This window comes from Emys orbicularis (genome assembly GCF_028017835.1).
Source record: "Emys orbicularis isolate rEmyOrb1 chromosome 2 unlocalized genomic scaffold, rEmyOrb1.hap1 SUPER_2_unloc_4, whole genome shotgun sequence".
Taxonomy (NCBI): Eukaryota; Metazoa; Chordata; order Testudines; family Emydidae; genus Emys; species Emys orbicularis.
The window spans coordinates 1-11,296 of NW_027045127.1; the positions used below are offsets into that span (position 1 = coordinate 1).

The 11,296-nt window shown below is 69.4% G+C and overlaps 3 protein-coding genes across 3 annotated transcripts; 2 read left to right on the top strand and 1 right to left on the bottom strand.

Annotated features, from left to right (window-relative positions):
- Positions 1-569: 569 nt before the first annotated feature.
- LOC135894771 (coronin-1A-like) lies at positions 570-5,188 on the top strand (the record flags this gene model as incomplete). Its single annotated transcript, XM_065422867.1, has 9 exons — positions 570-737; positions 863-992; positions 1,089-1,270; positions 1,649-1,768; positions 2,239-2,343; positions 2,451-2,596; positions 4,240-4,297; positions 4,404-4,616; positions 5,090-5,188. Coding segments are annotated over 9 exons (1,221 nt in total), but the record flags the coding sequence as incomplete, so codon positions are not given.
- Positions 5,189-6,295: 1,107 nt separating this feature from the next.
- On the bottom strand, positions 6,296-7,393 carry LOC135894772 (bolA-like protein 2). The gene is made up of 3 exons (XM_065422868.1): positions 7,292-7,393; positions 6,634-6,731; positions 6,296-6,481 (listed from the first exon to the last, which is right to left on the bottom strand). Exons 1-3 carry the CDS (start codon positions 7,367-7,369, stop codon positions 6,376-6,378), a joined length of 282 nt encoding a protein of 93 aa, XP_065278940.1. The 5' UTR covers positions 7,370-7,393; the 3' UTR covers positions 6,296-6,375.
- A 556-nt stretch (positions 7,394-7,949) lies between these two features.
- LOC135894768 (structure-specific endonuclease subunit slx1-like) lies at positions 7,950-11,185 on the top strand. The gene is made up of 6 exons (XM_065422863.1): positions 7,950-8,122; positions 8,522-8,573; positions 9,004-9,351; positions 10,241-10,371; positions 10,517-10,604; positions 11,007-11,185. Exons 1-6 carry the CDS (start codon positions 7,950-7,952, stop codon positions 11,034-11,036), a joined length of 822 nt encoding a protein of 273 aa, XP_065278935.1. The 3' UTR covers positions 11,037-11,185.
- Positions 11,186-11,296: the final 111 nt, after the last annotated feature.

An 11,296-nucleotide genomic window follows, 5' to 3' on the forward strand; every position in this document is an offset into this window, starting at 1 on the left:
GGGCTCATGTCGCCTTTTATGGGCACAGCTGGGGCACTGGGGCTGGGAGCAGTGTCGCAAGACAGACAAAGCTATACACCCGTCCCCCCTCCCCGGGAAACTCCCCTGTGGCCATAGGGGGAGACCCAGGGACCCTCCACACCCCTCCCCCCACAAATACTTAACCCACCCTCCCAGAGCCAGGGAGAGAACCCAAGAGTCCTGGCTCCCAGCCCCCCGCCCCCGGCTCTAACCTACCAGCCCCCACTCCCCTCCTGGAGCTGGGGAGAGAACCCAGGCATCCGGGCTCTCAGCCCCCCTGTTCTAAGCACTATTCCCCACTCTTCACCTGCCCCAACCCTGACTCCCCGCTGCCGCACAGATATTCAGGGAGTCTCAGGGCTGCACCCCCTGTCGGGGGGGGGGGGCAAGCAAAGGGGAGAATCCCGCTCATCCTTCCGAGTGCAAAGGGTGAAGCCTCTATTGCACCACCTGGTGGGCAAATCGTGTAACTGCAGTCAGGAGCCAGGACGCCTGGGTTCTCTCCCCGGGGAGGGGAGTAATGGGGTGCAGTGGGTTGAGGGGGGGAGGGGATCTCGGACGCCTGGATCCTAACTCCGCTCCTCTTCCCGCAGACCGGGCGCCTGGACAAGTCGCAGCCCCTGGTGTGCGGACACACGGCCCCGGTGCTGGACATCGAGTGGTGCCCCCACAACGACAACATCATCGCCAGCGGCTCCGAGGACTGCACCGTCATGGTGAGCGGGGGGGGGGGGGGGCTGCACCGTCATGGTGAGCGAGGGGCAGCAGGGGGTTGATCCGAAGGCCCCAGGCTGCCTGCCCTGGGCGTGTGGGGCCAGGGTGACCCGCTCTCTCCCCCCAGGTGTGGGAGGTACCGGACGGGGGACTGGTGCGCCCCCTGACGGAGCCGCTGGTCACGCTGGAGGGGCACTCGAAGCGCGTCGGCATCGTGGCCTGGCACCCCACGGCCCAGAATGTGCTGCTGAGCGCAGGTACTGCTGGGGGCTGGGGGGCGCCCCTCCCCTCCCCCCCCGCCCACCCTGCCCCCCGCCCCTCCCCTCCCCCGCTGACCCTCCCCTCCCCCCCAGGTTGTGACAACGCCGTGCTGCTGTGGGACGTGGGCTCGGGCCAGGCGCTGGTGGAGCTGCGGGACCTGCACCCCGACACCATCCACAGCGTGGCCTGGAGCCGCGACGGATCCCGCCTCTGCACCTCCTGCCGAGACCGCCGGGTCCGCGTGATCGAGCCCCGCTCCGGCCGCGTGCTCGCCGTGAGTGCAGGGGCGGGTCTATGGCCTGGGGGGGTGAGGGGTGGGGCTCAGGGGGAATGTGGACGGGTGGCTATGGCCTGGGGGCGGGGCTATGGGGGATGCAGGGGTGGGGCTATGGGGATGTGGAGGGGTGGCTATGGCCTGGGGGTGGGACTATGGGGGATGCTGGGGCGGGGCTATGGGGGATGTGGAGGGGTGGCTATGGCCTGGGGGCAGGGCTATGGGGGATGCTGGGGCAGGGCTATGGGGGAAGTGGAAGGGTGGCTATGGCCTGGGGGCAGGGCTATGGGGGGATGTGGAGGGGTGGGGCTATGGGGGTATGTGGAGGGGTGGGGCTATGGGGTGGTTCCCTGTCTCTCTGACACTGTCTCCCCCCAGGAAAAGGCCAACCCCCACGAGGGCTCCCGGCCAGTCCGTGCTGTCCTGCTGGACGACGGCAAGATCCTCACCACCGGCTTCAGCCGCATGAGCGAGCGCCAGGTGGCGCTGTGGGACCCGGTGAGACCCCACCCCCTAGCGACCCAGTGAGACCCTGCCCCCACCCTCTGGGAGCTGGTGAGACCCCGCCCCTTAGCAACCCAGTGAGACCCCACCCCTTAGCAACCCAGTGAGACCCCGCCCCCACCCTCTGGGAGCTGGTGAGACCCCGCCCCATAGCAACCCAGTGAGACCCCGCCCCATCCCCCACCCCTGGTGAGTCCCCGCCCCTTAGCAACCCAGTGAGACCCCACCCCTTAGTGACCTGGTGAGACCCCACCCCCACCCTCTGGGACCCAGGGAGACCATGCCCCAGCAAGTGACAAGTCGTGATGTGGGAGCCAGGGAGAAACCACGCCCCCAACCCTCCCTTCTAGCCCCACCCACCTACCTCTCCCCAGCACCTCCCCGAGTGAGCAGCAGGTGGCGCTGTGGGAGCCTGAGAGGGACCCTGCCCCCCCGCCCTGACCCCCTCTCCTCTCCCCCACCAGGCCCACCTGGAGGAGCCCATGAACCTTCAGGAGCTGGACACAAGCAGCGGGGTGCTGCTCCCTCACTACGACCCCGACACCAGCATGGTCTACCTCTGCGGCAAGGTGGGCGCGGGACCCAGGCGTCCGGGGCAGCCCACGGGACAGGAGCTTGGGGGTCCTGGGGGGGACTCCCCGGCTCCCCCCCACTGACCCCGTCTGTCCCCCCGCAGGGCGACAGCTCCATCCGCTACTTCGAGGTGACGCCCGAGGCCCCCTACCTGCACTTCCTGTCCCTCTTCAGCTCCAAGGAGTCGCAGCGCGGGGGCGGCTGGATGCCCAAGCGGGGCCTGGACGTCAGCAAGTGCGAGATCGCCAGGTACGGGGGACCCCGACCCCCCTCAGACCTCCCCACCCCCTTCGGACACCTGAATCCCCCCAAACACCCCTCGGACCCCCCCAGCCCCCTTCGGACGCCTGAATCCCCCCCACCCCCCAATCCCCCCTCGGACCCCCCCAGCCCCCTTCGGACACCTGAATCCCCCCAAACACCCCTCGGACCCCCCCAGCCCCCTTCGGACACCTGAATCCCCCCAAACCCCCCTCGCCCCCTTCAGACACCTGAATCCCCCCTGCCCCCCAAACCCCCCTCAGACCCCCCAGCCCCCTTCGGACACCTGAATCCCCCCAAACACCCCTCGGACCCCCCCAGCCCCCTTCGGACGCCTGAATCCCCCCCACCCCCCCCCTCGGACCCCCCCAGCCCCCTTCGGACACCTGAATCCCCCCAAACCCCCCTCGCCCCCTTCGGACACCTGAATCCCCCCTGCCCCCCAAGCCCCCCTTGGACCCCCCCGCCCCCTTCGGATACCTGAATCCCCCCAGCCCCCTTCGGACACCTGAATCCCCCCAAACCCCCCTCGCCCCCTTCAGACACCTGAATCCCCCCTGCCCCCCAAACCCCCCTCAGACCCCCCAGCCCCCTTCGGACACCTGAATCCCCTCAGACCCCCCAGCCCCCTTCGGACACCTGAATCCCCACAGGCCCCCCAAGCCCCCCTTGGACCCCCCCGCCCCCTTCGGACACCTGAATCCCCCCAGCCCCCTTCGGACACCTGAATCCCCCCAAACCCCCCTTGGACCCCCCCAGCCCCCTTCGGACACCTGAATGCCCCCCGCCCCCCAAACCCTCCCTCGGACCCCCGCCCCCTTCGGACACCCAAAACCCCCTCAGCCCCCTGGACCCCCAACAATCCCTGAGCCCCCCAAATACCCCTTGAACTCCAAGAACCCACCCAAAGCTCCACAGACCAACCCTCCCTGAAACCTCCAGATTCCCCTCAGACCCCAGCAGCCCCACAAACCCCAGCCTCCTCCAGTCCCCCCAAATCCTCCTCAGCCCCCCAGAAGCCCATCCCCCCCGTGTGGCTGGAAGTGACCCTGAGACACAAGCCCGTGTACCAGAGGCTGCAGGGCTCGAAGCTTTGCGGCGCCGAAGCAGAGCCAGGCTGGGGGAACCCTCCTGAGAGTTGCTGGGCCCAGGACACTCGCGCCCACCTCCCAGATGGGTGGGACCCGAACAACAACCCCCCAGCACCCCCTCAAAGAGAACAGGGACGCACTGACCCCCCCAGGGTGGGAGCCGGCTCCGCCAGGGGGCCAGCACGTAACCGGTTTGTGTCGATGTATAAAATGGAGCCTCTAAGGGAGTGTCTCTGGCTGGCTGAGGGGGAAGCAAAAGTCCCGCCCTTCAGCAAGCTGCTCCCTGTATTATTGGCCTGGCCGAGTCTGCGGGATCCCAGGACCTGCCTCGCTGACAATGAACCTGGCCTGGCGCCTTCGTCCCTTAACAGATCTTGTGGTCATTGGGTGGTTCGCTCGAAGACTGCGCAGGGCTGGGGCGGCACAGGGAGAAAACAGCCAAATATCTAACCCCACCACTCAGCCCCCCAATCCCCTCCACTACCTGGATCCCAAGAGACCCCTCCCGCCTTCCTGACCCCCCTTCCCTCCGCATTTCAGATTCTACAAACTCCACGAGCGCAGATGTGAGCCCATTGCCATGACGGTGCCCCGCAAGGTGAGCCGGGGGGGGCTGGGAGCCCGGACGCCTGGGTTCCATCCCGGCCAGGGAGGGTCTGGGAGCCCGGACGCCTGGGACCGATGCTGGCTCTCTCCTCCCACAGTCAGACCTGTTCCAGGAGGACCTGTACCCCGACACGGCCGGGCCTGACCCCGCCCTGACGGCAGAAGAATGGTTCGGGGGCAAGGACGCCGGTCCCCTGCTCATCTCCCTGAAGGACGGATACGTCCCGTCCAAGAGCCGCGAGTTCAAAGTCAACAAGAGCATCCTGGAGCCACGCCGGAGCCAGACCTGCTCCGATGGGGGCAGCCCCGGGGTGAGACAAGGGGGGGCTGCGGGTCGGGAGTGAGGGGCACCGGTGGAGCTGGGGGTGGGGAGCCCAGGGCTGGGCCGGCAGGGGCTGTGGGTCGGGAGTGAGGGGCACCGGCAGAGCTGGGGGTGGGGAGCCCAGGGCTGGGCTAGCAGGGGGCTGCGGGTCGGGAGTGAGGGGCACCGGTGGAGCTGGGGGAGGGGACCCCAGGGCTGGGCCGGCAGGGGCTGCAGGTCGGGAGTGAGGGGCACCGGCAGAGCTGGGGGAGGGGACTCCATGGCTGGGCCGGCAGGGGCTGCGGGTCGGGAGTGAGGGGCACCGGTGGAGCTGGGGGAGGGGACCCCAGGGCTGGGCCGGCAGGGGCTGCAGGTCGGGAGTGAGGGGCACCGGCAGAGCTGGGGGAGGGGACTCCATGGCTGGGCCGGCAGGGGCTGCGGGTCGGGAGTGAGGGGCACCACACGAGCTCTCCCCCTCCCCAGGCGCTGGAGAAGCTGACTGAGGACGTGCGGCAGCTGCAGGCGATGGTGGCGGAGCAGGAGCGACGCATCGCAGTGCTGGAGGCCAAGGCTGCCAAATAGCCGGGGGGAGCCTCCGTCCCCCCCTCAACCTTCTGTCTAACTCAGGGCTGCCCCACCACACTGGAACCTTCCTGCCCCCCCCCCCCCCCAAGCTTTGCCGGCTGGAGCCTCCTCCTGCCCCCCCGGCTGCCAGCAGGCGGCGCTCCCCCCCCAGCATCTGCCATGGCCAAAGAGACCCACCCCCACTATGCCTTCATGGGGGGCCAGGTCCTGCCCAGTTAACCCTCAAATGCCCCCATAACCCCCCTTCCCCCTGTACCTTCCCCTCCGTCTCTGGGAGGCCGGATCCCTCCCGCCCTGTACAGAGAAGCTTTTATCTTTTTTACCTTGTTTTTTTAAGTCATGGGGGGGGGAGTAACGGGGGGGGATAGGGCGGAACTGGGGGCCACCCCAGGGGAGGGGACAGGCGCCAGTGTCTTTCTGCTGTGAAGGTTTCTACCAATAAACTTTGTAAATAGCACTTGTGCCTCGCTTTGTGCTGGGGGTGCGGGGTGGCTGAGACACCCCCCCCCCGTGGTGGAGAGGGGGAGACGGGTGTTCAGATCTCAGGGGAAACGGAGGATGCCCCCACGCGTCACATCCCTGAGGCTTGGACAGAGCAGGGACGTGTGTTGACTCTGAAGGCTACTGATGGCAGCATTGCAGGATGCATCGAACCAAGGGATTGTTAAAGCCACAAATGGTTCAACTGCCCCCGCACAATTCATAACCTGAGATCTCCCCCCCGGCTGGGACTAAGGGGTACAGCTGTGGGTTGGGGCACTGGCAGGGCTGGGGGGGCAGGGGGCTGCGGGTCGGGAGTGAGGGGCACAGGCAGAGCTGGGCTAGCAGGGGCTGTGGGTTGGGAGTGAGGGGCACTGGCAGAACTGGGGGATCCAGGGGCTGCGGGTCGGGAGTGAGGGGCACCGGCAGGGCTGGGGGGGGGGCAGGGGGCTGTGGGTCGGGACTGAGGGGCACCAGCAGGGCTGTGGGTTGGGAGTGAGGGGCACTGGCAGAGCTGGGGGATCCAGGGGCCGCGGGTCGGGAGTGAGGGGCACCGGCAGAGCTGGGGGGGGGGCAGGGGGCTGGGGGTCGGGAATGAGGGGCACCAGTCAGACAGTATTTCGTTGCCCATAATCCTTTATTCCAGCCGATGGCTCAGCTCCGTGGGGCGCGGCGGTGCCAGCTGCGTCCTGCTCCGGGGGGGCTCACTGCAGGCCCCCCCGCTCCTTCTCCCACTGCTCGGGGGTCAGCGTGCGCTGCTCGAAGGCGTGAATGTGCTTCAGCTCCTCGGCCAGCAGCTCGTTCACCAGCCTGTGGGGAGGGGGGGTCAGTGCCGGAGCCGCAGGAGCCCCCTGGGGTCAGGGGCGGGGGGGTCACGCCCCAGAGCTCCCCCAGCCCCACGGGGAGCCGGAACTCCGGGAATTGGGGGTCCCGGTGGGGGGGCAGGGGGGGTCCCGGCTCACCGGTGTCGCTGGAGCAGGGGCTTCCCCCGGAACCGGCCCGAGACAACGAGAACCTTGAAGCTGGTGGAGCAGCGGCTCGGGGTCGTGTCCTCCACTTCCTGGGGGGGAGACATGAGTGGGGGGGGTGACCCCAACCCCCCCATCGGGAACCCCCCAACACCAGCCCCCACCGGGAACCCCCCGATACCATCCCCCGCCCCCCACACGGACCCCCCAACACCAGCCCCCACCGGGAACCCCCCGATACCATCCCCCGCCCCCCACACGGACCCCCCAACACCAGCCCCCACCGGGAACCCCCCGATACCAGCCCCCGGCCCCCACCTGCCCCCCACCGGGAACCCCCCAACACCAGCCCCCGCCCCCCACCTGCCCCCCCCACCGGGAACCCCCAACACCAGCCCCCACCGGGAACCCCCCGATACCAGCCCCCGCCCCCCACCGGGAACCCCCCGATACCAGCCCCCGCCCCCCACCGGGATCCCCCCAACACCAGCCCCCGCCCCCCACCTGCCCCCCCACCGGGAACCCCCCAACACCAGCCCCCCACCTGCCCCCCCCACCGGGGACCCCCGACACCCGCTCCCCCCCATGCCAGGCCCCGGGGGCCGGAGCCCGCGCCGGGCGGGGGAGGGGCCTGGGGGGGGACGACACTCACCACGTGCTCCGCCTCCAGCCCCCGCAGCAGCCGCCCCCGGAGGGTCTCCGCGCTCAGAGCCGGCTCGGCCGCCTCCATCCCGCTCCGCAAGGCGATGGGACCCCGCCCACTTCCGCCTCTGGTCCCATCCCAATGCGCCACTCGCCCCAGCCCCTCCAATCAGAGTTGGGCTGGGGGCGGGCTTCCCGCAATGCGGCCAATAGGGTCCATCTTGGGAAGCGGCGCCGCCCAAAAGCACCAATCAGCGGGAGTCGCCTGGTGCCTCTTCCCGGGCTGGGCCCGGGCGGTGGCTCCAGGAGCTGAGGCTGGAGGCAGGATTGGAGGGGCCCCGGGGCATGCTGGGAAATGGGGGTCACCTGGTGCATGCTCGAAGTGGGGGGCACGGGGGGGACCTGGGGCATGCTGGGAGGTGGGGGCTGGGGGGCACCTGGGGCATCCTCGAAGTGGGGGGTACGGGGGGGCCTGGTGCATGGGTGGGACCTGGTGCATGCTGGGAAGTAGGTGGTATGGGGGGGACCTGGGGCATGCTGGGAGATGGGGGCTGGGGGGCACCTGATGCATGCTGGGAAGTGGGGACACTGTGGGGGGACCCGGGGCATGCTGGGAAGTGGGGCTGGACGGCTATGACCTTTCCCGCCCCCTCTCCCCAGGCCCAGCCATGGGGGCGGAGCCGCGGGGGTTCTTCGGCGTCTACCTGCTGTTCTGCACCAACCCCCGGTACCGGGGCCGCGTCTACGTCGGCTTCACCGTGGCCCCCCAGCGCCGCATCGGGCAGCACAACGCTGGCAAGCGCCGCGGCGGGGCCTGGAAGACCAGCGGGCGCGGGCCCTGGTAACCCCCGGGGGGATTGGGGGACACGGCTCCCAGCATGCAATGGTGGTGGTGGTGGGGTAATTCCAGCATGCAGTGCTGCAGGGGTAGGCTCCCAGCATGCCATGCACTCGTGCCAACCTAAGCAGCAGAGCAAGGCATGCTGGGAGAACTGGCTGGCCTGGGGCGGGAGGAACAGGGCATGCTGGGAGTGGAGGCTGAGGGAGCAGGGCATGCTGGGAGAACTGGCTGGCCTGGGGCGGGAGGAGCAGGGCATGCTGGGAGTGGAGGCTGAGGGAGCAGGGCATGCTGGGAGAACTGGCTGGCCTGGGGCGGGAGGAGCAGGGCATGCTGGGAGTGGAGGCTGAGGGAGCAGGGCATGCTGGGAGAACTGGCCTGACCTGGGTTCTCTCCTTGCAGGGAGATGGTGCTGATCGTCCACGGCTTCCCCTCTGATGTGGCTGCGCTGCGGGTATCTGCCGGTGCCCCTCACTCCCAACCCGCAGCCCCCCACCAGCCCAGCCCTGCCCCCCCCAGCTCTGCCGGTGCGCCCCCCCCCCAACCTGCAGCCCCTGCCAGCCCAGTCCCCCCCAGGCCTGCTGGTGCCCCTCACTCCTGACCCACAGCCCCTGCTAGCCCAGCCCTGGGCTCTCCCCAGCCCTGCCGGTGACCCTCACTCCCGACCCGCAGCCCCCTGCTAGCGCAGCCCTGCCGGTGCCCCTCACTCCCGACCCGCAGCCCCTGCTAGCCCAGCCCTGGGCTCCCCCCAGCCCTGCCGGTGCCCCTCACTCCCGACCTGCAGCCCCCTGCTAGCCCAGCCCTGCCCCCCCAGCTCTGCCGGTCCCCCTCACTCCCGACCCGCAGCCCCCGCTCTCTAACTCCGCTGTCTCTCTGCCCTCCAGTTTGAGTGGGCCTGGCAGCACCCCCACACTTCTCGCCGTCTTTCCCACGTGAGCCGTCGCGCCCGCCGGGAGACCAGCTTCGATTTCCACCTCCGGGTTCTGGCCCACATGCTTCGCGCGGCCCCCTGGTGCCGCCTGCCCCTCACGGTGCGCTGGCTGGAGCCGGGGTACCGTCAGGACTTCCCCCCCGCCCTCCAGCCCCCCCTGCACATGCCCCTGGCCTTCGGGCAGGTCCGGGCGCTGGGCCGAGCCGGGGGGCGCGGGGAGCGGGGGCAGGAAGAACCCAGCCCTCCACCGGCGCAGGCAGCCCAGGCCCAGCGCTGCGCTCTCTGCCTGAAGAGACTCCAGGTACATTGGGGGTTCCCGGACACCTGGGTTCTCTGAGAGGGGAGGGGGAGCCTAATGTAAGAGCAGTGGGGGCCTGGGAGCCAGGACTTCTGGGTTCTCTCCCAGCTCTGGGAGGCGAGGGGGGGGGTCTCTGGTGGTTAGAGTGGGGGGAAGGAGGGGGCTGAGAGCTGAGGGGAGTGGGGGCTGGTGGGGGGGGCTGAGAGCCGAGGGGAGAGGAGTGGGGGCTAGTGGTTGGGGGGGGCTGAGAGCCGAGGGGAGGGGAGTGGGGGCTAGTGGTTAGATGGGGGGGCTGAGAGCCGAGGGGAGGGGAGTGGGGGCTAGTAGTTGGGGGGGGGGGCTGAGAGCCGAGGGGAGGGGAGTGGGGGCTAGTAGTTGGGGGGGGGGGCTGAGAGCCGAGGGGAGGGGAGTGGGGGCTAGTAGTTGGGGGGGGGGCTGAGAGCCGAGGGGAGGGGAGTGGGGGCTAGTAGTTGGGGGGGGGGGGCTGAGAGCCGAGGGGAGTGGGGGCTAGTGGTTAGATGGGGGGGGGCTGAGAGCCGAGGGGAGGGGAGTGGGGGCTAGTGGTTAGATGGGGGGGGCTGAGAGCTGAGGGGAGGGGAGTGGGGGCTAGTGGTTAGATGGGGGGGGGGGCTGAGAGCTGAGGGGAGGGGAGTGGGGGCTAGTAGTTAGATGGGGGGGCTGAGAGCCGAGGGGAGTGGGGGCTAGTGGTTAGATGGGGGGGGCTGAGAGCTGAGGGGAGGGGAGTGGGGGCTAGTAGTGGGGGGGGCTGAGAGCCGAGGGGAGGGGAGTGGGGGCTAGTAGTTGGGGGGGGGGGCTGAGAGCCGAGGGGAGGGGAGTGGGGGCTAGTGGTTGGGGGGGGCTGTACCCTCCCCCACATGTCTCCCCCCTGCAGGATGCGGACGACCCCCCGCTGCGCTGCTTCCACCCCGGATGCCCCCTGGCTGCCCACCCCGCCTGCCTGGCGCGGGAGTTCCTGCGGGAGGAGCCGGAGCAGTTCCTGCCCGTGGAGGGGCGCTGCCCAGGGTATGGGGCCCCAGGGGATCCCCTGGGGGAGGGGGGATCTCCAGGGAGGGCAGGGATGGGACGCAGTTGCCCAGGGCAACATCCCCAGCATGTTGCCTTGGCGACCCAACTCCCATGGTGAAGGCCCCCCCATTTCCTGTTGCAGCTGCAAGAACCTGCTCCTGTGGGGTGACTTGATTCGCTACCACCAGGGTTGCTATGGTGACTTGGAAGAAGTCCCTGCCTCCTCCCAGGTAAGCCCCGCCCACTTGCTGCTAAGCTCCACCCCTAGTGTGTTCCCCTTTGGCACAAGAGCCCCACCCATTGTGTGGGCCCATCTGGCTTCCCTCTTCTGTCCCCGCCCCTCTTGCCTTTAACCCCACCCCCTTCCCTGTGCCTGCCCCTCTGGCTGCTAAGCCCCGCCCTGACCACGCCCCCTCTCGCGGGTAAGCCCCGCCCCATTCTCTCCCCTCCCCTTTCACAGTGTCTTGCTGCTAAACTCCTCCCCTTCTCAGGCAGACAAACCCCTTCCCTGCCTCCCTTTGTAGCCCCCCTTAGGGCAGCTAAGCCCCTCCCCCTCATCCTGTCCCCGCCCCCTCACGGGGAAGCTCCTCCCTCTCTGACTCCCTCCCTCTCTGACCCCCTCCTGCCCACAGGGACACTGGACAGAGGAGCTGCAGACCTGAAGACCAGCGGGGAGGAGCCTGCGCGGGAGGGGGCGGGGCAAAGGGCCGGTCCCCTTTGCCCCACCCACCGGGACGATGGACCTGCCCCCTCCCGGATCCCGGCGGCCCAGGGGATAATTATGGGATTACATGAAATAAAAATGCCAGGAGATTCGAGTCCCGGCTCTGCCTGACACTGGGGGAAGGGGGGACCCAGGTGGCCCCGGGAGGGAGCCCAGCAGGGGGGACAAGGACGGGGGGAGGGGCAGAGGTGGGGGAGG